Source organism: Schistocerca nitens, chromosome 1 (genome assembly GCF_023898315.1).
Source record: "Schistocerca nitens isolate TAMUIC-IGC-003100 chromosome 1, iqSchNite1.1, whole genome shotgun sequence".
Classification (NCBI taxonomy): domain Eukaryota; kingdom Metazoa; phylum Arthropoda; class Insecta; order Orthoptera; family Acrididae; genus Schistocerca; species Schistocerca nitens.
Window position 1 is genome coordinate 505,772,735 of NC_064614.1, and position 27,794 is coordinate 505,800,528.

At 43.4% G+C, this 27,794-nt stretch overlaps 3 protein-coding genes across 6 annotated transcripts in view; 1 reads left to right on the top strand and 2 right to left on the bottom strand.

Moving 5' to 3' along the window:
- LOC126252933 (centromere protein I-like) overlaps positions 1-27,794 on the top strand; it is a 370,827-nt gene that overhangs the window by 140,176 nt on the left and 202,857 nt on the right. For all 3 annotated transcript variants that reach the window (XM_049953938.1, XM_049953931.1, XM_049953948.1), the window contains exons 8-9: positions 105-214; positions 19,723-19,877. In XM_049953938.1, the coding sequence (XP_049809895.1) occupies positions 105-214; positions 19,723-19,877 (265 nt within the window). The remainder of the gene's footprint in view (positions 1-104; positions 215-19,722; positions 19,878-27,794) is intronic.
- LOC126252954 (uncharacterized) overlaps positions 1-27,794 on the bottom strand; it is an 80,806-nt gene that overhangs the window by 45,313 nt on the left and 7,699 nt on the right. The window lies entirely within an intron of this gene.
- On the bottom strand, positions 8,955-13,268 carry LOC126252946 (uncharacterized). The gene is made up of 2 exons (XM_049953960.1): positions 13,240-13,268; positions 8,955-9,694 (listed from the first exon to the last, which is right to left on the bottom strand). Exons 1-2 carry the CDS (start codon positions 13,241-13,243, stop codon positions 9,225-9,227), a joined length of 474 nt encoding a protein of 157 aa, XP_049809917.1. The 5' UTR covers positions 13,244-13,268; the 3' UTR covers positions 8,955-9,224.

Below are 27,794 nucleotides of genomic sequence, written 5' to 3' on the forward strand. Positions count from 1 at the left end.
ATGTGCAAATTTTTAGCTCTTCTACTTGTAGCTTGGTGTCTGTACATGTTTGTGTGTTTTGTAATATATCAAGACTAATTTTTTGTTCTCTTTATTAATTGTAGGTTAAGAGGAAGAGGAAAAGTGACACTCTTATTCCACCACCAGTGTACATCTCTGTAGGATCAAAAAGCTATAGCAACAGGGGAGAGTTAACAGTGGACTATTTCAGATCGTAAGTGTATTTTTCTGTTAACAGCTACATTTATATTTTTACTCGTAAAATAAGCTATTGTAGTCTGTAGTCATAACACAATCCAACATTGTGAACACCTTTTTAATAAAAGCGACTTTTAATGTGCTTAGTCCGCAGCTCGTGGTCGTGCGGTAGCATTCTCGCTTCCCACGCCCGGGTTCCCGGGTTCGATTCCCGGCGGGGTCAGGGATTTTCTCTGCCTCGTGATGACTGGGTGTTGTGTGATGTCCTTAGGTTAGTTAGGTTTAAGTAGTTCTAAGTTCTAGGGGACTGATGACCATAGATGTTAAGTCCCATAGTGCTCAGACCCATTTGAACCATTTTTTAAATGTGCTTAATCCTGGTGTGATGACAAAAAATCCATAAAACACATATTACCGTCCAATTAACATTCAGTATTTAACAATTGAATTTTTAGCAAATTTATTGAGGTATATTTCATAAACTATTTCAATTAATGATAACATAAGATTAAAATTTTAGTGGAAGCAGTTTTATTAGTTAGTTTGTGTGGTGATTGCTATGAAAAGCTCATTGCCTCTTCTTTTCATGCTTAAGAGCCTCATGGATAAAAAATTTTTTTCAATTGCCAGCTCTTCGCATTAAGCTGGGCGTTATGAAACAGTTGTGTCCTCTAAATTATTCACGTAAAAAACAGTATGTAGTTAACAGTATGTACATAATTACTTATAACCAGTAGCAAAAGTTACAAATCAATAAGAATAAATGACAGTAAAAATCAAACACAGAACTCGTAATTAAGCAGAAAAGATCACAACACAAAATATGCCAGAATGTTTACTTACTCAACCTGTTATAATACCTCCGTGCTCATGATGAAAGAGTACACAAGAAGGTGTCACTGCTATATAGTTTATAAAAGCCTTACCAAAGAGAGAGAGAGAGAGTATTTCGTATGCTCTCAAGATTTTTCCTCATGTCAGACAGAAGACTGAAAGAAGGCTTGTTTTTTTGGACCTGATATTTAAAAATTACACTTAATTCCAACTATGAATTTTAAAAACATATGCTTGAAGGGAAGCTTGGCTAGCATTTAAATGAGGTTGATATTAAATTCTTGGGGGGGGGGGGGTTGTATTTTTTACCCAAAATGTTGGAAAAGTTTAAGAAGTTGGACTTTTTTTAATGTGCTTCAAGATTCAGTTTTTAAGTAATCACCTTGGTTTCTCCTCTGAATGATCAGGCGACATCAATGAGGAATGATGTGAATGCTTTCATGAAGACACCAAAGTGAAGCCAATATTGTATCAGGACAACTGGAATACCAAAATGATAGGCAAATACTGTTGTTCACTTCATTGAGACATACAGTAGGTGCTTCAATAGAAAAATAGCTGTATCAGATTCTTTAATAAGAAGAGAAGAATGTAATGTAAGGCAGTGGACACAAAGTTCCAGTGTAATATAACTAGTGTTTTTATGTTTGTACTTTACAAAGCCTTTGTTCATACTGAAAACTTATTTTTTGTTCCAAAAACAGGTGTTTTCTGCACATGATAGAAAATAATACTGGGGGCAGATACGGTGCGGTGTCAAAGAAAGAAAAAAAAATCAGATTTTGCTATTACCTAACAAAAATTGATCAATTTTTTTTGTTGGTGTTTATAATTATCAGGAATCGATAAGTTTTCTGCATCTAAATATTATGTGTTTAATAAGTTGAGATTGTTAATAGTAATGTGTTGCCATCATAGACTTATGTACATTCAGATTTATTATCAGCACTCCTTATTCATAATCTTGCAGACCTTTAATCAATGTTCACTCCACTTCGACTAGATTTCATTCATTCATTATGTTCCACAGAACCCATCACGAAGAAGAAACGTCAGGGATGTTAATAAATCTATGTTTCTTCATGTAATCTGTAAGTTGTAAATGTCTGCACCTTTTAGACAAGGATGATGACATATATAAATTCTGTCATTGAACACGATATCTTTTTGGTTGGTAACATCATTTCCGTTGTATGGTAGAATCAACTAATTATTAATTTCTTATATCTCCACCAAATAGATTGCTGTGAATGTAGATTGTTGTGTTGCATGCTCACAATTTTCCCCTGGTAGAAACCTGGAGGTCATAGCAGAGAGTAGTAATTGATTGGGTATCTTCATTCCTGTAAACCACATGATATAATCAAGTAGAAAGTAAGAAGTGACATAGACATATCATATTTACATGGGACTCCTAACAGAAGGTAATAAAGACAGTAATTTAAAGTACCATTCTGTTGATGGAATAGGGACCATGTATGATAATTCTGACCCCTTAACAGCTTAATTTGGTGAAAAAGTGGGTTCTCATCTTGGTATTATAGTGAGCCCTGCTGTGGAAGCAATAAAACATTGTGAAGTTGTGTTTGGCATCATTGATAATCGTTTCTGAATCTGATGTAATCTAGATATGTGGTAGCAACTAGAGTGCACAAGATACTGACTTGCTAATGGTGCGGAATGCCATAAATTTCTATGAATGTACACAACCAGTATTTACCAATGGAACAGAGAGGAGTGAAGGACATCATCCGCCTCATTCTGTTGCCATTCCAACAGTATCAGAAAGATGTCTGCTCAAACAGAACAATGCCCAGACACATACTTATCTTGCTACCAGATGCCCTGTTTGAAGATCATAGTCCAGTTACCGGATATGTTCCCCTTTGAACATGTGCATAATACATTAGAGTAGAAGTAGGTCCAGACTTTATTGACCAGATGTGACGACAAATGGAAGTATTGTGGAACATGAAACATTATCTCTCAAGATCGAATCCAGCACCTCTATGGCTGCCTCCATAAATGTTTTCAGAACTGCATATTTTCCAGAAGAGGATATACAAAATACTGAAATTGTCTAAGAGTCTACCTGTAGGTCTCTGTCCCTGTGATATAAACATATACATAATAAAACATGTATAATACTAAGCATTAATGAAATTTTGTTAATGGGGAAAATGGCTTCAGGCAAGTAATTTTCCAATATTGCTGTTTGTAAAAGATTTCATATGGTTGTGGGTCATCTTCTTCAGAAGGAGCAATGCAAGGTCATCCACACGTATCAAATGGCTACAGAGGAGTCGACTCTGAAAGCAGACCTGCCTCATTCAATCCCGACTACAGTTATCCCTAGGGGACTTTCTTTTGGAGTCGCCTTTTTACTGAAAGCGAAAGTGACTGGCTATCGACTGTGACAGAATGCTGCAACAAATAGAGCTCTGGTGTCTGCTGCAAGACAACCCCCCCCCCCCCCCCCCCCCAAAAAAAAAAAAAAAAAAAAAAAAACTGCATGTGCACTTAATGATAAAAGCACAGCTTAATTTAATTACAACCCTTGTTGCTTAATATCAGCTTACTAGTGTACATAATGTTTCCCTTCTGGAAAACTACAGTGGCATTTTCCTAATACAATTTAGTGGGAATGTGGAGAGATGCCATATTAAATCAAGTGTTAGGGCATATTTTTGACAGCTTCAGCAGAGGAGTTGGAGAGTGCATAGCAAAAAGTGTATGTAACTTAAATGATGTAATTTTCAAGTCCAAAGTCTTCATTCTATAGACTTCTCTTTATTATCCTTAAAGGGCACATACCCCACTATGCTGTATCAATAACCGAGTTGAAATGTGCAAGTAAACCTTGTTATAAGCGATGGTTGCATTACGTGAAATAGTCGTGTATACTGAATTTGTGTAAATTGAGACCCATTTTATACATAAAATACAGGATTAAGTTCTTGTTTACTCATATATTAAGTTTAAAATAGCAGAGTTTCTTAGTATTTTTTACCAATAATAACCATTATTATCTTTCTGAAATACATTTTAATGAAAATATTTATTTGCTTAAAAATTTAACACTGATACAATAATATACTAAATTCATTTTCATTAAGTCCATGTACATCCTAAATAGCCTCTGAATCATCTACATTGGAAGAAAATGATGGTGCTATAGTCAGTTCAGCTTCATTGACAGATTTCCTTACATGCAAATTCTTTGTATCTGAACTGTTTTTGCTAGGCACTTGACATTCATTTAAAGTGCCTCACTGTTCTGCATTATGTCACAATTTCTTTAAACTTCATTTTATATTCCTTGGCTCCAACATCATCTGCCACAGCTGCCTCTCTTGTCATTTTAACTTTGTGAAACCTACAAAGATCCTTGAAGTGATCAAACCTACCTGAGCTGGCCAGGAACAGTGCTGGCTCCAGAGAGACGTATGTGTTGTTGGTTGTGATGCATTTTTTCGTTCTTCCCAGTGAGATTTGGTTAGTCTAGTCACACTTAAGTCATTTGAAGGTTGAGCAGTTTTTTGAATTGATTCCGTATTCTGGTGATTACTGCTCACACTGGATTCACTAAGTCTCAGAGCACGCTGTATGACAATAATATGCTCATCTCCCCCTCCCCATGATTCATCAGTCTACCGACTGGTTTGATGCAGCCCATCACAAATTCTCCTCCTATGCCAACCTGAATGACAGTAAAAATCAAACACAGAACTCGTAATTAAGCAGAAAAGGTCACAACACAAAATATGCCAGAGTGTTTACTTACTCAACCTGTTATAATACCTCTGTGCTCATGATGAAAAAGTACACAAGGTTTCTGAATGAATCATAAGTAGACTTTTGAATGCATGCATAGTGTACGTGATGTCTCTGTCAGGAGAATCCTCATCGCATTTAGAAATAAACTTTCCGCAGACAAAACGAGCTGAGCGAGTAAAGCCGAACAGATGAATGCCAATCACTGTCTGATTATGTGGTTGATTGGGTTTGCGAATGATCAGCGTTCTTATAATTACTAGCGAAATCCATAGATTCAGACTACCGGAATGGAAATAAATGACTGACAGGAATAACAGGTGAGAAAGATTACATATTATCTTCTCGGTGTATCCAAGAAAATGAAATTTTTACAGAAACATTTTGGCCAGATCGCTGCACTAGTAAGGACCAGTAGTACAGTCCCCGGCTATCAGCCGTGTAAGTTCTATTCTGGAAGTAACGCGGAAAACATGTTGTTCGAACACGTAATAACCCCTAACCGGAAAATAATCGCGGGATAACTAAACCTGTGATTCTGGCAGGGTTAGTGAAGTTAATCGGCAAACAAATTTTGACAGTGGCAGCAATAGCTACAGAATTTGTGATGACAAGATCGTTTGTTAGAACGAGGAAGAAACGGGGACATCACACAAATTAGGGAAGAATAAGATGATTCCAAATTTATATAAAAATTTCGTAATACTACTTTTCGATCTCATGCTTGAGAAGCTGGTGCGTATGAATGAAATGTGAAACTATTTCCTAACATAAAGCTTTTTGCTTGTAGTAGGCCTAATAGGCATTTGATATTGGTACTTCGTGGATTATATTCTGTTGTGTTATAAAAATGGCCATTTGTGCCAAAACAGTCTCGTTTATTTGGTGTGTGTTATAAAACTGCTGCAATATTAGAAAGGGCTATTTTGATTTATCTAGCAGACAGTGACAAAATAGATGTAATCAGATCGAGAAACCACACCAGTCTTGGGTATTATTTGTATTAACAGCTTTTTCAGTATTAGATAACGACTTTTCGATTTTTCATGTAGCAAAACGTTTGACAAACTTTAATGAGGTAATAGATTCTCCCGCAGAAAGGAAAGCATGCCATGTAAAGCTGTAGCAAGATTAGAGAGAAAAAATGCTAGGAGTTAAGGTTTGAAGAAATGTGTAATTTCTTGCTTATCTCTTGTCAGTATTGGTTTTATACATCCTATATTTAATTTTATGTCACGCAAACAACAAGCTATTAACTAATAGGGAATAAAGAGTTCTTGTTCTCTTGATTACAAATAATCCCATCTGCTATTAATTGCGAGATTTTTTTAAAGAGGGGCAGGCTGTCAAACCGGTCGACTGGGAGCAAGAGAGGCACCACAGGACATTCCAATTTCCACTCTCCTGAATATAGTTTGGACATGCGGTAGAAAAATGCTTTATGAAAAGGCATGGCACTTCACTTTGGCATACTTAAGACCAAGTAATTTGTCTTACATTTCCTTGAATACATATGTTTTATGTTTTAGACTTTTCAGAAAGATGCGCGCTAAAAGATGAACATATTTTGAAAGTTCGATATTTTTAGTATTGACCCGGTTCACAAATGTCGTAGATCCAAGGCTGATGCGAGTTATAGTGGGTAGTCTCCACGTTACCCATGTTTATATTTAGTGATTTTGCTGTTTCCCCTTCGTTTACTTTCACATTAAATGAAAACAAAATGGATATCTGTGGCCTGGTGCTATCAGGTGAATTAAACACATTCACATCATTATGGAAGGCTGAAATATGTCATTAGTTTCAGATTTTATTTTATTTCCACCTTTCTGACAGTCAAGCATTAATCGCCTTGCAGAACAATGAAGTTATTTTTGTCTGTTTGCTAAAGAAATTTGACTTTTGTTAACCTTTTCCGCGGAGGCGGTCAATGTATTTGAAACGAAATGTTTAATTCCACGGTACTGACTAGTTTCAACTGTTCGCTGCATTTCAAGTTCACATTTTCATTTTCTAGCACATATGGCATTATGCCATAATAAAGAACCAAACATGATATAGTACAGTACTGGTGCTCCAAGAAAATTTACATTCCAAAAACCACACTGAAAAGCTTAATATCAGGTCGAGGTCTACTTCATTGGGAATCTGCACATACAAATGCGCCCTTTAAGTATGCACTTTAAATGTGCACATTTTAATATGGTTCACGAAATTCCGATGCTCTTGCAGTATCCTCTGATGTCTTGTTTGTTTTACGACATAATGTATGATCTTTCAATGTTTTACTCGTACGTACATACCGGCTTCCTACGTCATGATAGCTATCCAAGCGCGGTGTCGCCTGTTATCTGCGCTCTGGCAACTGCTGAAACGAACCAATTTCTAACAGGTCGCAGGAAAATATTGCGAATAGTGGTTTGAAAAGTGTTACTTTCAAAGTAAATATCCTTTTACGTAAGTTGAAGTATGTGCAAGAATATACCATGAATTTATTAAATCACAGAGCGTTTGACTCTCATCTAAAAATCAACTCTTTGATGACAAGCCATTTAGAAGAATTTCAAATTTTACTGGCACATTTGTGTGATATATCTGAAAGTGTAACACGCGCAAAAAGATCAACAATATATGCGAAAGCTTAGCTTCTCTTGCACCTTGAGACCAATATTATATGTGAAAGCTTTGCTTTTCTCGTAGCAACACTATGTATATTAATTTGAAGTATTAACTTTCCCTGTTTGTGTGTTCGTGCTACTTAACAGTGATGTTGCTGTTGGCTGACTACATCATGTGTCCTATGCTCTGAATATCCACTGTCATCGGCTGGCGAGATCACATGACATGAGAGCTACGAACGGCTTACAAAAGCACATCGAAATCTCAATTTCAATGATTCGGAAAGTAACATGCGGTGTTTGGTGGATTCCAATGTATACTTTCATAATACGAAAATACGCACTGTACATGTTGCTGCACATCAAAGACATTTCCAGAACGTGTTGTTTTCCCTGAGTTTCGTTTTCTAAAGCACCGGGAAATTCTACGCCCTGAAATTGTACGCCTGTGTATAAAACCATAACCATTCAAAGGATTGATAAGGGAAAATATACTGTCACCCGAGAGAAAGTGTATATTTAACCGGGGAATCCAGGAAAAATCCGGGAATTTTTTTTATTTGTCCACGTATACACCCTGTCCTGAGAAACTATGTCCTCACCCGCATTTTTAGGCTAAAACCAGACAACAGGTTCTCCTGCCTAAAGAGTATCTCCAGCAGTTTAAAAAATACTGAAACAATCACTCACAAGACAGATTTTAACACTTCAAATATCACACACACCAGATGTATCAAAGAAAAACAAACCACTGGAAAGAGTAACATGGGGGATTTCACAGACTTAACAATCCTCCATCAAAACATGCAATCATTAGAAAATAAAATACAACTATTAGAAGTTGAGCTCCAATCCTTGAACTGCACAGTAGTTTGTATTACTGAGCACTGGTGTAGAGACACACAAATCCAACATCTAGTATTATTATTGTGTGAAAGGGCGAACTCCTACTGCAGAACTACTTCAAGGGGTGGAGGGTCATGCATTTATATCAGAAAAAGAACACAGTACAGTAAGTGAAGACAAACACTTTGAAATATCAGCTATTGAATTAACAGGTCTTGATATCGCCAAGAATTTAATCATTTTGTGTGTGTATTGATCTCCCAGTGGTAGTGTGGACCCTTTTTTCAATAAATTAACAGAAGTTCTAGATAAAATCTCAAGTACAAAGGCCAACATAATTCTGTGTGTGGACATTAATATCAACACTAATATCATAAATGAATCCAGCAGCACCTTCATAAACATCCTTCAATGTTTTGGTATGCCCCTACTGGTCAATGGTGCAACAAGGTTTACTACAATGACTGCATCAGTAATTGACCATGTGGTCACAAATATGGACAGGGAAAAATGTGATGTAGCTGTAAAAGATGCCGGACTATCAGACCATCTCTGTCAAATAACAACAGTAAAATCAGGCATTGAATCATTCCCTAAACTACAAGCCTACAAACGACATCTATCAGAAATCAAAATAAAAGATTTTTGAAAAGAACTAGAAATACAAAGCTAGGAGGAAGTGTATAAGGAAACTGTTATAACCTTTAATCACCAATAATTGCTTGGATATTCAAACACACTCACTTAGAAACAATAGCTGGTTACATGATAACAACTCAGTATCTCTTAATCGACTCCGTGCCGTGACGTGCGGCCGGCGCCGTTCGTAGCTAGGTGGCGCTCCCGCGCTCAGCCGAGTTGCGGAGCGCCTCTATCGCTGTTTGCGCGTACTGTCGTGGCGGCACTGTAAATGTCATGGCACTGTCACAACACTTTTCCCCCTTAAAAAAAAACTCACTTCCTTGGAGACATGGACAGTGCGGAGACATCCATGGCCTCTTGTGAGGCCACGAGAAGATCCCGCGGAGAGACACGAGAGTATGGTTGAAAATGTCCAGGACGGAAGCTCGTGCGTGGAACGTGCCTCCTGGACAAGATGATGGGTGAAAACTCCGGAGCAGCATCCATAGGTGTCGTGGACCTGGGGGTGTGCTCCAGCGAGATGGGTCCCGGAGAAGGCGGCGTCATGACTGGGGCCGGTTCCGGCGTACTCGGAAGCGGTAGTGACGTCGGCTGCAGCAATACGTACGGTAGATTGGCAGCAGCGACAGGACTGGCGTCTCGGGCTGGTGGAGGCAAAGGAAGGGCCGGTGGCACCGGCGTGGCCACCACTCGTGGGCACATCTGGTCGTAATGGCGAACAACCATGCCGTCGTCCGTACGTATTTCACAAAGCCGGCGGCCGCAAAGAGCCTTGACCACCCCTGGAATCCATTTAGGGCGAGATTCATACCCTTGTGCCCACACGTCGGCACCCAGCGAGTATTTTCCCGCACTAGGGGACACAGCACAAGGCCTGACAGGATGTAGCAGGTGCAGTAGAGTGTGCGGTTGGCGGCCATGCAAGAGTTCAGCAGGGCTGCAATCACCCAGAGGCGTGAAGCGATAAGAACTCAGAAATTGCAGCAGAGCGTCATCTGTGGAAAAATCACTAAGGAATTTTTTCATCTGGCTTTTGAAAGTGCGGACAAGGCGCTCGACCTCCCCATTCGATTGCGGATGGAGGGGCGGTGCTGTAACATGATGAATCCCTTGTCCAGTACAAAAATCACGGAAGGCCTGCGAAGAGAACTGAGGGCCATTGTCTGTGACGATCGTGGATGGAAGACCTTCTATCGCAAAGATTTTGGACAAAGCCAGTGTCGTCGCCGCAGTGGTGGGCGACGGACATTGAACAACAAACGTAAACTTCGAGAAGGCGTCAATCAACAGTAGCCAATAAGTACCGAGGAAGGGACCGGCAAAGTCAGTGTGCACCCGTTCCCATGGCTGCGCTGGATCAGGCCACGGAGAGGGCATTGTACGAGGTGCAGCCAGTTGTGGAGCACACTGACCACACACAGCAACCATGTGGACGATGTCCGAATCAATACCGGGCCAATAAACGTGCCTGTGGGCCAGGGACTTAGTCCGAGGAATACCCCAATGGCCTTCATGCAACAGTTTGAGAACATCTTTGCGAAGAGAGGCTGGCACCACGACCCGTGGAGATGCGCCATCTGTGGCCAGAAGAACAACACCATCACAAACAGACAGACGAAGGCGCTAGGCATGGTAGTTGCGAAGGGGATCCGATGCCTGGCCCTTGGTCCTGTCCGGCCAACCCCGTTGACCAAAACCGATCACCTGACGCAGGACCGGGTCCCGCGCAGTAGCTAACGCTACCTGCGAACCTGTAAGTGAAAAACCCTCGACCGAACGACGTTCTTCCTCATCAATGTGGAAACAGAGTAGTTCATCACGATTGAAAACCGGGTCGGGGGCCCATCGGCAATTGCGACAATGCGTCAGCGTTGGCGTGCTGGGCCGTGGGGCGATAGTGAATCTCATAGTGAAAACGAGACAAGTATAAGGCCCAACGTTGCAGGCGGTGAGCTGCCTTATCCAGAAGTGTCGCCGATGGGCTGAACAGAGATACCAGCGGCTTGTGGTCGGTCATGAGGTGAAACTTAGAACCATACAAAAAAACGCTGAACTTTTTTAGAGCATAAATGATAGCGAGCGCCTCCTTTTCGATTTGAGAGTAACGCTGTTGCGCATTGTTGAGGGTCTTGGAAGCATAGGCGATGGGTCGTTCCGACCCGTCCTCATACCGATGGGCGAGAACAGACCCTAGGCCATACTGTGACGCGTCAGTCGCCAGAACCAAGTGCTGACCCGGACGGAATGTGGCAAGACAAGGCGCCAACTGCAGATGAGCCTTCAGGCGGACAAAAGCCTGCTCACACTCGTCGGACCAACAGAAAGGGACGTTTTTGCGTAACAGCTAATGCAGAGGATGAGCTACTGCCGCCGCGGATGGAATGAATTTGTGATAATAAGCAATCTTGCCTAGAAACGCCTGAAGTTCTTTGGCCGTAGACGGCCGGGGTAGAACGTTAATGGCCGCAACGTGCTGACGTAGAGGACGTATACCCTCACGGGATAAGTGGAAATCAAGGTACACAAGGTACACAATGGAGGGTTGGAAGAACTGTGACTTGTCCAGATTGCACCTCAACCCAGCCAAATGCAAAACCCGAAACAGGGAACGCAAATTGCGAAGGTGCTCCTCAGTGGAGGCCCCCGTGACAACAATGTCATCCAGATAGTTTATGCAGCCGGGAACGGAAGCCGTGAGCTGTTCCAAAAACCGCTCAAAAATGGCCGGCGCGCTAGCGACGCCAAATGGTAACCGCTGGTACTGATACAACCCACAAGGAGTGTTGATGACGAGTAATTCCGTGGAAGAAGCATCCAATGGCAACTGATGGTACGCCTCCGATAAGTCAAGTTTGGAAAAGAACTGGTCCCCAGCGAGCTTGGTAAATAACTCCTCAGGATGGGGAAGAGGATAAGTGTCAGTGAGGCTCTGAGCGTTGACAGTGGCTTTAAAATCACCACACAATCGCAGACTCCCATTTGGTTTAGAAACCACCACGATGGGCGATGCCCATTCGCTGGAGGTAACAGGAAGGAGAATCCCTGAAGCTGTTAACCTGTCTACCTCAGCCTTGACAGGTGCATGCAATGCCACCGGAATAGGGCGTGCCCGGAAAAACTTAGGGCGAGCTGTAGGTTTAAGAGTAATGTGGGCTTCAAAATGCTTGGCACGACCCAGACCAGCAAGGAACACGGACGAAAATTCAGAACACAATCCATCCAGCTGTTGGTATGGTATATCCTCAGATATGAGGTGCACATCATCATCATCAATGGAGAACCTGAACAACTGGAAAGCATCATAACCGAACAAGTTTTCCGTGCCCCCATGACCCACCACATAAAACGTGAGGGGCCTAACAACAGTCTTGTAGCCAGTGGAAGCATCAAACTGGCCAATGATAGGAATTTTCTGTTTATTATAAGTTCTCAGATTTCACGTAACTGGAGACAAAGGAGGGGAGCCCAACTCCAAATACGTGCGAGAATTAATGAGAGTTACTGCAGAGCCAGTGTCCACTTGCATGCGAATGTCTTTATCCAGAACACGAACAGCAACAAACAACTTATTTGTTTGAGAAAGCACACAGTTAACATCCATGTCCGATGCCTCATCCTCGTCGACAGGAACTTGAGGGGACTGACACACAGAAGCAATGTGGCCTTTTTTCCTACGGGAATTACACGTGGCCCAACATTTTGGACACGCGGCCCTGTCATGCTGTACGAAACAACGTGGACAAGAAGGAAGTGCGGAACGAACCTGCTTCTGTGGTTGCTGTTTTCGCTGCGAGCGTTGCAGCCCAATGCGAGTGAACCACCGCCACATGTTCGTTCTCCTGTGAAACAGGCAAATTGTCCATGTCGAAAGTTGACTGCACAGCGCCTACATCACACCACGCATCTATTTGCGCGCCAGCAGCGTGAGACACTTCAAAGGATTGAGCGATGCTTAGAACTTCCGACAACGATGGGTTTGGCAGTTGTAGGGCACGTTGCCGAACTTCTTTATCAGGAGCAAGCCGTAGAATAACATCCCTAACCATTGAATCAGCATAAGACTCATGATGAGTGTCCGTGACAAACTGACATTTCCTACTCAGGCTGTGTAGTTCCGCCGCCCAAGCCCGGTAAGATTGATCGGGCTGTTTACGACACCGGTAGAACGCCACATGGGTGGCAACGACGTGGGTTTTTTTTCGGTAATAGTTAGACAATAAGTCACACATTTCTTGGAAGGACAGAGAGGCAGGTTCCCGCAGAGGGGCTAACTGAGATAGCAGCTGATAGATCCGTGGGGAAATCCAAGATAGAAATAACGACTTACACATAGGAGCGTCGACAACGCCGAAAGCCAAGAAGTGTTGCCGCAAACGCTTCTCATAATCCTGCCAGTCTTCAGCGGCCTCGTCATAAGGAGGGAATGGAGGCGGAGAAGAGGAAAACAGACGATGAGTAAGCGACGTCGACAACGCCTGAATAGCAGCCGTCAGCTGTGTTTGCTGTGCCTGAATAGCAGCCGTCAGCTGTGTTTGTTGTTCAATGAGTGCTTGCATAAGCTGTTCCATGTCTGCCCCCTCACAAACACACAAATCCACAACGCAGTGAAAATGTCCGACGTCGTCGCCAGAAAGTGTTATAACCTTTAATCACCAATAATTGCGTGGATATTCAAACACACTTACTTACAAGGGAACCTCCCCATCGCACCCCTTCAGATTTAGTTATAAGTTGGCACAGTGGATAGGCCTTGAAAAACTGAACACACATCAATCGAGAAAACAGGAAGAAGTTGTGTGGAATTATGAAAAAAATAAGCAAAATATACAAACTGAGTAGTACATGTGCAAGATAGGCAACATCAAGGCTAATATACGCTTAGGAGTGCCGTGATTAGCGTGATCAGCTGCGGAACGAGAGGTACTTGGTTCAAGTCTTCCCTCGAGTGTAAATTTTACTTTCTTTATTTTCGCAAAGTTATGATCTGTCTCTGTGCACTGTAATAAGTTTAGTGTCCATGTTTTGCAACCGCACCACAAAACCGTGTGATTAGTAGACAAAAGGACGTGCCTCTCCAATGGGAACCGAAAACATTTGATCGAAAGGTCATAGGTCAAACTATTCCTCCACAGGAAAACACGTCTGATATATTCTATACGACTCTGGTGACGGCATGTGTGTCACATGACAGGAATATGTTGTCGATCCACCTAACTTGTACACTTGGCGAATGGGTAAAAAGATTCTTCTACCTTGCCCGATTTAGGTTTTCTCGTGGATGTGATAATCACTCCCAAAAAAAAGTGATGAAAACATAAGAGTTTGTCACATAAACTGCAACAAATGAATGCAACAGTTTCACAGTCGCACAGTTTTCTCTGTGCTCTGTCAAAACATGTTTTTAACGTTTTCAAATTTTTCCGTGTGTAGACCGTCAAATCCTGCATCTGTCCAAGCAAATCTGAACATGTCCTGGAATTTTGGAGAGCGAAGTTGATTATGTGTGAGTGCTTGAACTTTGATAATTGTCTGAAAATAAAAAAATAAACTTTTCGCTCGAGGGAAGACGAACCAAGAACCTCTCGTTCCGCAGTTGGCCACGCTAATCACGGGACCACGGTGCTCCTCAGCTCAGACTATCCTTGATGTTGCATATCTTGCGCATGGACTACTCAGTTTGCATATTTTGTTTATTTTTTTCATAGTTCCACACAACTTCTTCCTGTTTTCTCGATTGATGTGTGTTCAGTTTTTCAAGGCCTAAGCACTGTGCCAACTTACAACTAAATCTGAGGGGGGTGTGATGGGGAGGTTCCCTTGTTAGAAACAATAGCTGGTTACATGATAACAACTCGACTCTGTGCCGTGCCGTGACGTGCGGCCGGCGCCGTTCATAGCTAGGTGGCGCTCCCGCACTCAGCCGAGTTGCAGAGCGCCTCTGTTGCCGTTTGCGCATACTCTCGTGGCGGCACTGTAAATGTCGTGGCACTGTCACAACAGAAACCAATGTCAATATGAAATTGTCCACATTGTTTAAATTGAACTTTGAAAAGGCGTTTCCAAAAGTATGCATGTCTGTATCATCTCACAAAAACAGATGGATAACAACAGTTATAAAGAAGTCCTCCCAAACACTTAAACACTTCAGTTCCATGAAAAAGATTCGCAATGACACAGAATTCTTAAATTTCTATCATAGATACAAAAAGATCTATAGGAAGGTGCTGACTGCTGCAAAAAAGTCGTTTAATGGCAAAAATAACATATAATACAGAGAATAAAAGCAAAGCAGTCTGGGATGTTATAAAAAAGGAAATGGGGAGAGGCAAACAATCACAGAATAAAATACTGTTAAGGGAGGGGGATAAGGTAATAAATGATCCACAACACTTAGCAAACTATGTAAACGAGCATTTCTCAAGTATTTCACAGATGTTACAGCAAAAATTCTCCAAAGGAAATATAACACCTGTAAATAATGTTGCACTAAATACAATGATGTTACTTCCAACCACAGAGAATGAAGTCAATAAAACTGTTCAAAAACTTGAAAATAATAAGTCAGCAGGTTTAGATGAAGTACCAATGTGTGTACTGAAACAATGCATAGGGATTACACAAGGCCCCTTAACAAATATAATAAATGAATCCTTCACATCAGGGACATTTCCAGAGCAGTTAAAACAGGCAAGAGTTGTACCTTTGCTTAAGAAAGGTAATGCAGAAACATAGAAAATTACTGGCCCCTGCTGTCAGCATTCTCAAAAATAATAGAAACAATTACGAAAGACAGATTAATGAATTACCTGAATAAATACAATCTTTTAAGTGAATCACAGATTGGTTTCCGAAGCGGCAAAAAATACAGAGTCAGCCGTAGTAGAATTCACAAAAGTTGTGCTTGATGCCCTTGATGTTGTTGTTGTGGTCTTCAGTCCTGTGATTGGTTTGATGCAGCTCTCCATGCTACTCTATCCTGTGCAAGCTCCCAGTACCTACTGCAGCCTACATCCTTCTGAATCTGCTTAGTGCATCCATCTCTTGGTCTCCCTCTACGATTTTTACCCTCCACGCTGCCCTCCAATGCTAAATTTGTGATCCCTTGATGCCTCAGAACATGTCCTACCAATTGATCCCTTCTTCTAGTCAAGCTCTGCCACAAACAGTATTGCCTCACGTGTTCCAGTATTTCTACGGAATCCAAACTGATCTTCCCCGAGGTCGGCTTCTACTAGTTTTTCCATTCGTCTGTAAAGAATTCGTGTTAGTATTTTGCAGCTGTGGCTTATTAAACTGATTGTTCGGTAATTCTCACATCTGTCAACACCTGCTTTCTTTGGGATTGGAATTATTATATTCTTCTTGAAGTCTGAGGGTATTTCGCCTGTTTCATACATCTTGCTCACCAGATGGTAGAGTTTTGTCAGGACTGGCTCTCCCAAGGCCGTCAGTAGTTCCAATGGAATGTTGTCTACTCCGGGGGCCTTGTTTCGACTCAGGTCTTTCAGTGCTCTGTCAAACTCTTCACGCAGTATCATATCTCCCATTTCATCTTCATCTACATCCTATTCCATTTCCATAATATTGTCCTCAAGTACATCGCCCTTGTCTAGACCCTCTATATACTCCTTCCACCTTTCTGCCTTCCCTTCTTTGCTTAGAACTGGGTTGCCATCTGAGCTCTTGATATTCATACAAGTGGTTCTCTTCTCTCCAAAGGTCTCTTTAATTTTCCTGTAGGCGGTATCTATCTTACCCCTAGTCAGACAAGCCTGTACATCCTTACATTTGTCCTCTAGCCATGCCTGCTTAGCCATTTTGCACTTCCTGTCGATCTCATTTTTGAGATGTTTGTATTCCTTTTTGCCTGCTTCATTTACTGCATTTTTATATTTTCTCCTTTCATCAGTTAAATTCAATATTTCTTCTGTTACCCAAGGATTTCTACTAGCCCTCGTCTTGTTACCTACTTGATCCTCTGCTGCCTTCACTACTTCATCCCTCAAAGCTACCCATTCTTCTTCTACTGTATTTCTTTCCCCCATTCCTGTCAATTGTTCCCTTATGCTCTCCCTGAAACTCTATACAACCTTTGGTTCTTTCAGTTTATCCAGGTCCCATCTCCTTAAATTCCCACCTTTTTGCAGTTTCTTCAGTTTTAATCTACAGGTCATAACCAATAGATTGTGGTCAGAGTCCACATCTGCCCCTGGAAATGTCTTACAATTTAAAACCTGGTTCCTAAATCTCTGTCTTACCATTATATAATCTGTCTGATACCTTTTAGTATCTCCAGGGTTCTTCCATGTATACAACCTTCTACCATGATTCTTAAACCAAGTGTTAGCTATGATTAAGTTGTGCTCTGTGCAAAATTCTACGAGGCGGCTTCCTCTTTCATTTCTTTGCCCCAATCCATATTCACCTACTACGTTTCCTTCTCTCCCTTTTCCCGCCGGTCGGAGTGGCCGTGCGGTTCTGGGCGCTACAGTCTGGAGCCGAGCGACCGCTACGGTCGCAGGTTCGAATCCTGCCTCGGGCATGGATGTGTGTGATGTCCTTAGGTTAGTTAGGTTTAATTAGTTCTAAGTTCTAGGCGACTGATGACCATAGCAGTTAAGTCGCATAGTGCTCAGAGCCATTCTCCCTTTTCCCACTCTCGAATTCCAGTCACCCATGACTATTAAATTTTCGTCTCCCTTCACTATCTTTAACCTATCCATTTCCCTTTTCAAATTTTCTAACCTACCTGCCCGATTAAGGGATCTGACATTCCACGCTCCGATCCGTAGAACACCAGTTTTCTTTCTCCTGATAACGACATCCTCTTGAGTAGTCCCCGCCCGGAGATCCGAATGGGGGACTATTTTACCTCCGGAATATTTTACCCAAGAGGACGCCATCATCATTTAATCATACAGTAAAGCTGTATGCCCTCGGAAAAAATACGGCCGTAGTTTCCCCTTGCTTTCAGCCGTTCGCAGTACCAGCACAGCAAGGCCGTTTTGGTTATTGTTACAAGGCCAGATCAGTCAATCATCCAGACTATTGCCCTTGCAACTACTAAAAAGGCTGCTACCCGTCTTCAGGAACCACATGTTTGTCTGGCCTCTCAACAGATACCCCTCCGTTGTGGTTGTACCTACGGTACGGCTATCTGTATCGCTGAGGCACGCAAGCCTCCCCACCAACGGCAAGGTCCATGGTTCATGGGGGGAAGACTTTAACATGTATCCTTGCAAAAAGAGACCTACAGATGAATAAAGCTGCTACTGCTACTACTACTACTACTACTTCTCCTTAGAGGGGAATGGATAGAAATAAAACTCTGGCGCAGCTATGGGTACCCACGAGAGCCTCCTTTGGAAACCAGTGTATGGCTCTCCTAGAGGAAACCCTCCTAGCTTTCAAAAACCTGAAACTGCTTGTCTGGTTCACATTCATTGATGACATCTACATGAGCAGGACCCAGGGCCAGACACCCTGTCCCCATTCCTCCATAACTTCAACAACTTCTCCCACCTTCTTCACCTGATCCTTCTCAACCCAATATGCTACCTTCCTGAATGTAGAACAACCCACACTCTGATGGTCACTTATATACCTCTGTACATATCAGACACACTTTTTACCCTGGTCTCCTGTAGACGTCATATCTGCAGTGATGAGATTTCCTTACCCAGTATGCTCAAGGTCTCACAAACGCCTTAACAGACAATCACTGCCCCCAAACCTAGCCCACAAAGAATTTCCCTTGCCATATACCGACACACTCCTAATCCTCCTATCATCCACAAGAATCATCTTAAAAGGAATGACTTACCCCTGTGGAAGACCTATTCACCCAGCCAGCACGTCTTACTCCAGTCCTGCCACAGGTACCCCTAACCCATCAGATGCAGGGGTGTAATATACCAGCTGTGCCACAATTTCTGCATGATATTTTATGTGGGTATAACTGCTAACCAGTTGTCCACCAGAATGAATGGCCACCACCAAACTGTAGCCAAGAACAACCCAGTGGCACAACATGCTGCTGAGCACAACAAGCCCAAGTTCAGTGTCTACTTCACAACCCACGTCATCTAAATCCTTCCCTCCAGCACCAGATTTTCTGAACTACATAGATGGGAAATTTCCTTATAACACATCCTTCACTCCCACAATCCTCCTGGCATCCATGTCCACTGTCTTCACACCCTCCACCAACTGTTTTACCCTCCACTGTCCTGTTTCCCCTTCCCAGTCCACACGTCCATGTCATCTTTATCATATGCTGGACCTCACCGGCTCTGGTGACCAAGTGTCGCAATACCTAGTCCATGTACCTACCAGCCTCCTTTATCCGTAACTCACCGGTAAGCTGCCATTACCGACCCATCCCTAACCCCTCCTCCTGCTTCTTTCTCACCCTTCCCACCTGATACAACCCCCACCTCAGTCCACCTGCCAAACTGCAATCCCAATATTGTATGTGAAGTCAGTACAATGTGTGTGTGTGTGTGTGTGTGTGTGTGCATGCACACGTACGTACTGTAGCTCGACAAAGCATTTATTCTGAAAGATAACAAGTTTTCTTTCTGTTTTGTGTCATAGGTGTGACACAACACTTCTGCTATGTGGTGAGTGGGCTCCTTTACTCCTAAATTATTTAATAGTGTATTTCTGTTTCCCAGTTGGTGAAACAGCAATAAATGGAGTATGGCCAAGAGACATGCAAATGTATTTGTTTTGATTTTAAATAATTAATATGTTGTACTGTATGAATTGTTACTGCTTTCAGTTCAGGTGATAACTAACTTTTCCTCAGGTTCGAGCCTTTGGCACGTTTTGAGCTGTCAGTGGAGACACCTAATGTGACAGTATCATTGCTTCGGAGTGAACTGGGCAGACATATGCTAACGTTTCACCAGAATACTCTCCTTTTTTGCTTCAGTTATCAACTCCACAACATACTTGATGAAGGTCAGTGCCATAAAATTGCATTAAATTTGTATTATAATGCATGCCATGTCGAAAGATGCTTCTGCACAGGGAAATGGATGGGGGGGGGGGGGGGGGAGATTTGTAATAGTGGGGTAAGGGAAGTGTTGAGGGGATGAACTTTACTTTTATTAGGTGGCAGAGGAGGAGTTGGCACTTTCTGTGTTGTCAAGCTTAGCAGACTGTTTCTGTTGAAAACAATGAGTGAAAGTGAAGCATGGCCACAACACAGTGTGGCAGAGAGAATTTTATCATTTTCCAGTGCTGTTCATGTCAAGGCACCTGGAAGAAGACTAAATCACATTGGTTGAAAAGGGCTGGTAGACAGAATGAACCAAATCTGTGCCACCCTGTGACATGATGGGTAAGGAAAATTATCAGTTAAGTAACGCTAGAGATCAAGATACTGGATTGTTATTGTACAATGAATCTTCCACTCTAAAGAACAGTGTATACAGAAATGAAACTTTCTGACATATAAAAACTGTGCACTGGGTCAATATTCCAACTCAGACCCTTAACTTTCACAGACAATGCTGTTAGTGATAGATTCATCCACACACACTCCATGGTTGCACACAAACCTTAATTTTTCAGTACACCCCGTCATTTTTCAGACTTCACAGAGGCCCTCCTGGTTTATTCGATTAACGCCTCCAGGATGTTATGGGGAATGGCTTAACCACTGTCTTAAGAGTCATTTCAAAAATGCAAATTTTACTGTACATCAGAGCATAGATTGTATAGAAACACACTGACAGTGTAACTATATACTGGGCGATGACTAAAATGCAAATTCTGGTCATACCTGTGAATCTGTCTGAAGATTCCTTGCATCCCATCTTAAATATTCAGTTCTTTCCAAGAATGAAATTTTCCCTTTCCTGCCATTCAAATTCAGCAAAGGTTTCATTAGAAATTTGTACCTTGCTGTGTTGACAATACAAAAGATTTATATTGGCCCTTTTAAATAGACTGAGGTCTGTAACTCTCAGTAGAATGTAACAGGTGTGTGTAACAACATTAGAAATAAGGGAAACTAATATGGCATGAAGGGGGTGAAAATGAAGACCAAGCAGACATCATTGTGAAAATGGGTGGGCGAAAAGGGAAGTAAGTGGTCAACTACATATTGCCCGGACTTGACAAAAGTACAAAATGTATACTCTTTCATCAGAATGTGGAATGATTTCCAAATAAAATTAGCAAATTTGAAATACTCTGGTCAGTTGATCTGAAGGAAGTTTCTGTTATATGCTTAAGTGAACATTGGTCAGGCAGTAGTATGCTTGCAGTTTGAAACTACCAAAATTAACTCTATCCTCATCATTCTGTAGAATATCCTCTGCCCATGATGGGACAGGCATTTTTTTGTTGGAAGTAACATGAAATGTTTCTGCTTAAAATCCTTAGAGATGCTGCGAAAGTAAAAAGTCTGAAATAACAGCTACATACATTGCTTCACTAAAAGCAATTATAATTTGCCTGCCCAGAAGCCCAGATAAGGCTTACATATACTCCTACAGGAACTAGACGGTGCACTCAGTAAACTTGTCAGTAAACTTGATGCTAATAAGAAAAATCTAATAGTATGTGGTGATTTTAACATAAATTTCCAGGAAAACTCAAATGAAAAAAGCAAAATCTCATGACCACACTGTCAACATATAACTTACAGACCACTATAAACTCTTCCACATCAATGACAAAAACACATGTAAAACTATTGACCAGATATTTATAAACACAGAAAATAATGGCTTCCAGACTGCAACAGTTCAAGTGACCATAACACAGTATATTGCTTTCCATAATATACCCGAAACAACATTGCAAACAGATTCAGTTAAAGAACAAAAAATTCTGAGTGAATAAAATGTGGGCACTTTCAGACAAGGAAACATGGAATGCAGTATTTGAGATTGGCAGTACATGTGAAAAGTCCAGCAGATTTGAGGAACAAGTTTCTTCTGCTGACAATTTTTGCAGCATGTGTGTATAAATTACAATAGTTCAAAAGAAAAACATGTTTTGCATGCTGTTCATTAAGTTTTGATATTTATCTTGTGCGCTCAGATGCATTTCACCTTAGTTACAAGGCATCTTCAAGTGTTTTCTTGAAATATTTTGCACATACAGGTGATCGTTTGCACTTACAGGTTATAAATTTAAAACAGTTTGTTGAAGTTTTCGTAATAAAATATAAAGGTACTTACAGATCAGCATCTAATTCACTATTTTTAAACCAAACAGCTTTCTCTCATGTGGCAAACTGCTTGAGAGTTTGTACTTTTCCTTTTGGTCACTGTTTTTTATGTACAGCATTTGGACTGCCGTATACTGTATGTATATTTTCATTTGTTTCTGTAAGTGTTTGCAGCTATCTCAGGTTTTACTTTCAACTGTTTTTTCCGTAACTATATGTTTGCTGATGTAAGTTCTGTGTGTGTGTGTGTGTGTGTGTGTGTGTGTGTGTGTGTGTGTGTGTGTGTGTGTGTGTGTGTGTGTGTGTGTGTGTGTGTGCAGGGTGAGCACAAAGTCTTGCCCTGATTATAAAAATGTATAACAGAATAACCGTTTCATGTAATAAGTTACGTTTGATGCCGTTACATACGTTAGTGTCCCCCCTGCGGGTCCGGGAATTAGAAAAGGCCTGAGGTATTCCTGCCTGTCGTACAAGGCGACTAAAAGGAGTTCAACACATTTTGGCCTTTATGTGATGCTCCCCTGTCGGGTTTGACATCCATTCTTCAAACTTTTTTTCCGAAAAGCGAGCCAGTTGGGGAAGGGCTCCTTACAGGGTGCATTGTGTTCATGGTGCATTGAGATCTTTAGCCCACTTTATTGTTGTCGCATTGCAGTCCTGCCCATTCTCCATCTCTTGGATGAGGACACCTTCCTGGGTGCATTTTCCACCAAGCACTATGCTGTGTCGATTTCTGCCTCGACGATGACCATGGACTTCTTTGCACCTGATATCCAACACAGTAGCCAGTCCGTTGCGGTGGGGCCGCCATGTACCCTGTTAGTTGTAGCCCCCTGACCACATCGGGATCACTCTGCCGATGCCTGCGCCGTTAACTCCCCATGTATGCCAAAGGGGAGATGCCCATCGCCCTGGGGCATTGGGACTCCCGGCAATGGCCATCCTGCCAGGTGGCCTTTGCTGCAGCTGGGTGGTGCCCGTGGTAAGGGCCACTGATTGGAGTGGGTAGCATCAGGGTGTATGACATGTGATAATGCATAGTCCATCATCACTTGCTGGTGGTGAAACACCAGCAGTCTCTAAGCAATCACGAGCTCAATTCAACGCACAGAAGTACGTCCTCAAATCGTTCCCGTGTCTGTCCACACCATGGGAGGAATGTCAGGCTAAGAATGGCAGCGGGTCTTATTCGCCCTGGTACCTTGTATGTTCGAGAGCTGATGTGGAATCTTCCATGACAATGAAGTCTCTGTTTTTTGTTGAGCATTTAGAGGACAAGTTTGTGGAGGTGGAGGGCTTGTCCTAAATGAGATGTGGGTCAGTCTTGATCAAAACAGCATGCTCTGCCCAGTCACGGGAGTTACTCGGTTATGACAAGCTGGGGGATGTTTCTGTAACCATCACACCCCAAAGACCTTATATACGGTCCAGGGTATCATATTTCACAGAGACCTTCTTTTGCAGTCCGACAATGAGCTGCGCGCCAATTTAGAGTGGTGAGGTGTACATTTCGTCCAGCATGTCCACTGGGGTCTGAAGGATAATCAGGTTGCTACTGGTGCCTTCATCTTGGCCTGAGGGTGACACATTGCCCGAGAAGTTCAAGGTGATGGTCTACCAAAGCCCTATATCCCTCCCCTGATGTGGTGTTTTAAGTGCTGGAAGTTTGGCTATATGTCTTCCCACTGTACTTCCTGTGTCACATGCCAAGATTGTGGACGCCCATCAATTTCCAATACTCCGTGTGCTCTGCCTCCCATCTGTGTCAACTGAGGAGAGCACCATTCGCCTTGCTCACCTGACTGCAGCATTATCCGGAAAGAAAGGAAAATCATGGAGTACAAGACACTGGACAAACTGACCTACACTGAGGCTAAGAGAAAATTTGAACGCCTGCATCCTGTACGTATGACATTGTGTTATACCGCCGCTGCAACAGTTCTGGCACCATCAGCTCCGCCAACCAAGGTCACCTCTCAGAGCCGGAAGACTACAACTGCCCCCTTGTGGTGGGGGGGGGGGGGCGGCAATGTCCCTCCCTGTTGCTCCTGCACAACCTACTTCTAAGCCGAAGAAGCGGAAGTCTTCTTCGGCTTCCCTCGCTAGGAAGGGGTCCATTGGGTCACTCCCTTCCCAGGTTTCTTCTTGCGGGAAAGACGACTCCCGCCAGTGGCTGAAGAGCCCAAAAGCAGCTGGTTGTAGGGCTTCACGCTCAACCTCAGTCCCGGAGACTGAGCCAGTGAAGTCCTCCCAACTAGGGAAACTCAAGGAGCAGCGAGAGAAATCCAAGGAGAAAACCCCTAAGACCTACCTACAAGCTCTGCGGCTGAGGATGGGGGAGATTTTGGCATCTGCTGAGGACCTAGATCTCACCTGACCCTCAGACACAATGGGTACAGACTGCTCAGGCAATAAATCAGTGGCAACAAGTGACTCTGAGGTGTAAACTGCCTCATTGAATGTTCCATGCCTTCCCAGTCTCATGATGTCATCCTACAGTGGAATAGCGGAGGTTTTTTCCACTGCCTGGCTGAGCTGCGGCAACTGTTAAGCTTTACACATGCTATCTGCACTGCCCTCCAGGAAACCTGGTTCCCAGTAGTGCGGTCCCCCCCGCAGCTATAAGGGATATTACAGGATCAGTGTGGGATCCGTACCAGATCGGGTTGACGGAGGAGATAGAGAAGATCCAAAGAAGAGCGGCGCGTTTCGTCACAGGGTTATTTGGTAATCGTGATAGCGTTACGGAGATGTTTAATAAACTCAAGTGGCAGACTCTGCAAGAGAGGCGCTCTGCATCGCGGTGTAGCTTGCTCGCCAGGTTTCGAGAGGGTGCGTTTCTGGATGATGTATCGAGTATATTGCTTCCCCCTACTTATACCTCCCGAGGAGATCACGAATGTAAAATTAGAGAGATTAGAGTGCGCACGGAGGCTTTCAGACAGTCGTTCTTCCCGCGAACCATACGCGACTGGAACAGGAAAGGGAGGTAATGACAGTGGCACGTAAAGTGCCCTCCGCCACACACCGTTGGGTGGCTTGCGGAGTATGAATGTAGATGTAGATGTAGAACCGTATTGACTATAATCGAGTGTCAGGTGGAGTTTGTGTTTATGTCCTAAACTCGGTCTGTACTGAAACTGTGCCCCTTCAAACCCGTCTTGAAGCTGTGGATGTCAGAATAAGGACGACATAGAAAATAAGTCTGCAATGTATATCTTCCTGCAGATGATGCAGTACCCCTCAATGTATTAGCTGCACTGATTGATCAACTACCTAAACCTTTCCTACTTCTGGGAGATTTTAATGCCCATAACCCCCTTGTGGGGTGGTACCATGCTTACTGGCCGAGGCAGAGAAGTCGAACATTTCTGTCGCAATTTGACCTCTGGCTCTGAAATATTGGGGCCGCCACACAGTTCAGTGTGGCTCATGGTAGTTACTCGGCCATTGATTTATCAATTTGTAGTGCAGGACTTCTCCCATCTCTCCACTGGAGAGCACATGATGACCTGTGTGGTAGTGACCACCTCCCCATCTTCCTGTCACTGCCCCAGCATCAGGCGCACGGACGCCTACCCAGGTGGGCTTTGAACAAGGTGGACTGGGGAAGTTTCACCTCTTTTGTCACCACTGAATCTCCCCCACATGGTAACATCGATGTGATGGTTGAGCAGGTGACTGGCACAATTGTTTCTGCAGCAGAAAACGCGATCTCTCGCTCTTTAGGGTGCCCGAGGCGTAAGGCAGTCCCTTGGTGGGTGCCGGAAGTCTCTGAAGCAATTAAGGAGTGTCGGTGAGCTCCACAGCGGCACCCTTCCCTGGAGCACCTAATAACCTTGAAACGGCTCCGTGCCCGTGTTCGCTACCTTATCAGACTACGGGAGGAGGAATGTTGGGAGAGATACGTCTACACCATTGGCTGCCATACGTCACCTTCCCAATTCTAGGCAAAGATCAAACGTCTTTTTGGGTACCAGGCCCCAACAGCTGTCCCCAGTGTTCCCATAAATGGTGAGTTATGTACCGATGCAAATGCGATTGCCGAACACTTTGCTAAACACTATGCTCGAGCCTCTGCGTGAGCCATGTTTTTTGATTTACGAAAAGCATATGACACGACCTGGCAACATCATATCCTTGCCACATTATACGAATGGGGTCTCTGAGGCCTGTTTCCAATTTTTATCCAGAATTTCCTGTTGCTACGTACTTTCCGTGTCCAACTTGGTGCCTCCCACAGTTGCCCCCATATCCAGGAGAATGGGGTCCTGCAGGGCTCCATATTGAGTGTATCTCTATTTTTAGTGGTCATTATGGTCATTAATGCTCTAGCAGCAGCAGCTGTGGGCCCCTCCATCTCACCTTCTCTGTATGCTAACGACTTCTGCATTTCGTACTGCTCCAACAGTACTGAGCAACACCAACTGGGGTTCAGAACGCTCTACGCTGCTGCAGCTCTACAGAGCCCTTGTTCAATCCCGCCTTGACTATGGGAGTGTGGTTTATGGTTCGGAGGCATGCTCAGTGTTGTGTTTACTTGACCCAGTGCATCGCTGTGGCGTTCGCCTAGAGATAGAAGCTTTTAGGACGAGTCCGGTGACCAGCGTCCTGGCGGAGGTCGGAGTCCCTCCATTAGAGGTTAGGCATGCGCAGTTGCTCTCCAGTTACGTTTCACACATTTGTAGTTCTCCTGCACATCCAAATTACCGTCTCCTTTTCCCACACATGGCAGTTCATCTCCCTCATCGGCGGCCCAGCTCTGGGGTCAATTACAGTTTGTACATGATCCCTTCTCTCCGAACTGAAGTCCTTGCCTTTACCACCTATACTTAAGGTTCATTCACGAGCACCTCAATGTTGTACACCTAGGCCGTGGATTCGACTGGACCTTTTACATGGCCCTAAGGACTCAGTTAACCCTGCGACACTCTGCTGTCACTTCTTCTCAATTCTCAACATGTACCAGGGCCATGAAGTGGTGTACAGTGATTGCTCAATGGCCAATGGTCACGTTGGCTTTGCCTGTGTTCATGGAGGACATATAGAACAGCACTCCTTGCCTGATGGCTGCAGTGTTTTCACTGCAGAGCTGGAAGCCGTATTTTGTGCCCTTAAGCACATCTGCTCATGCCCAGGTGAGTCATTTCTCCTTTGTACTGACTCCTTGAGCAGCCTACAAGCTATCGACCAGTCCTACCATTGTCATCCTTTGGTAGTGACCATTCAGGAGTCCATCTGTGCCTTGCAACTGTCCAGTCATTCAGTGGTGTTTTTCTGGACCCCAGGTCACATTTGAATCCCAGGGAATGAACTTGCCGACAGGCTGGCCAAACAGGCTGCATGGAAACCGCTTCTGGAGATGGGCATGTCCGAACCTGACGTGCGTTCTGACTTATGCCGCAGGGCTTCTTGGCTTTGGGAGACGTAATGGGATAACAGTATGCGCAACAAAATATGTGTCATTAAGGAGACTATGAATGTGTGGAAGTCTTCTATGTGGGCCTCTCGCAGCGAATCAGTTGTCCTCTGCTGGCTCCGCATTGCCCACTCTTGTGCAACCCATGGTTACCTCCTGCGCCAAGAAGACCTGCCTCAGTGTCGGTGCAGCGCTCAGTTGACAGTGGCCCATCTTCTGGTGCACTGCCCCACTTTGACTGCCCAGCGATGGAATCTTGGGTTACCGGACTCGT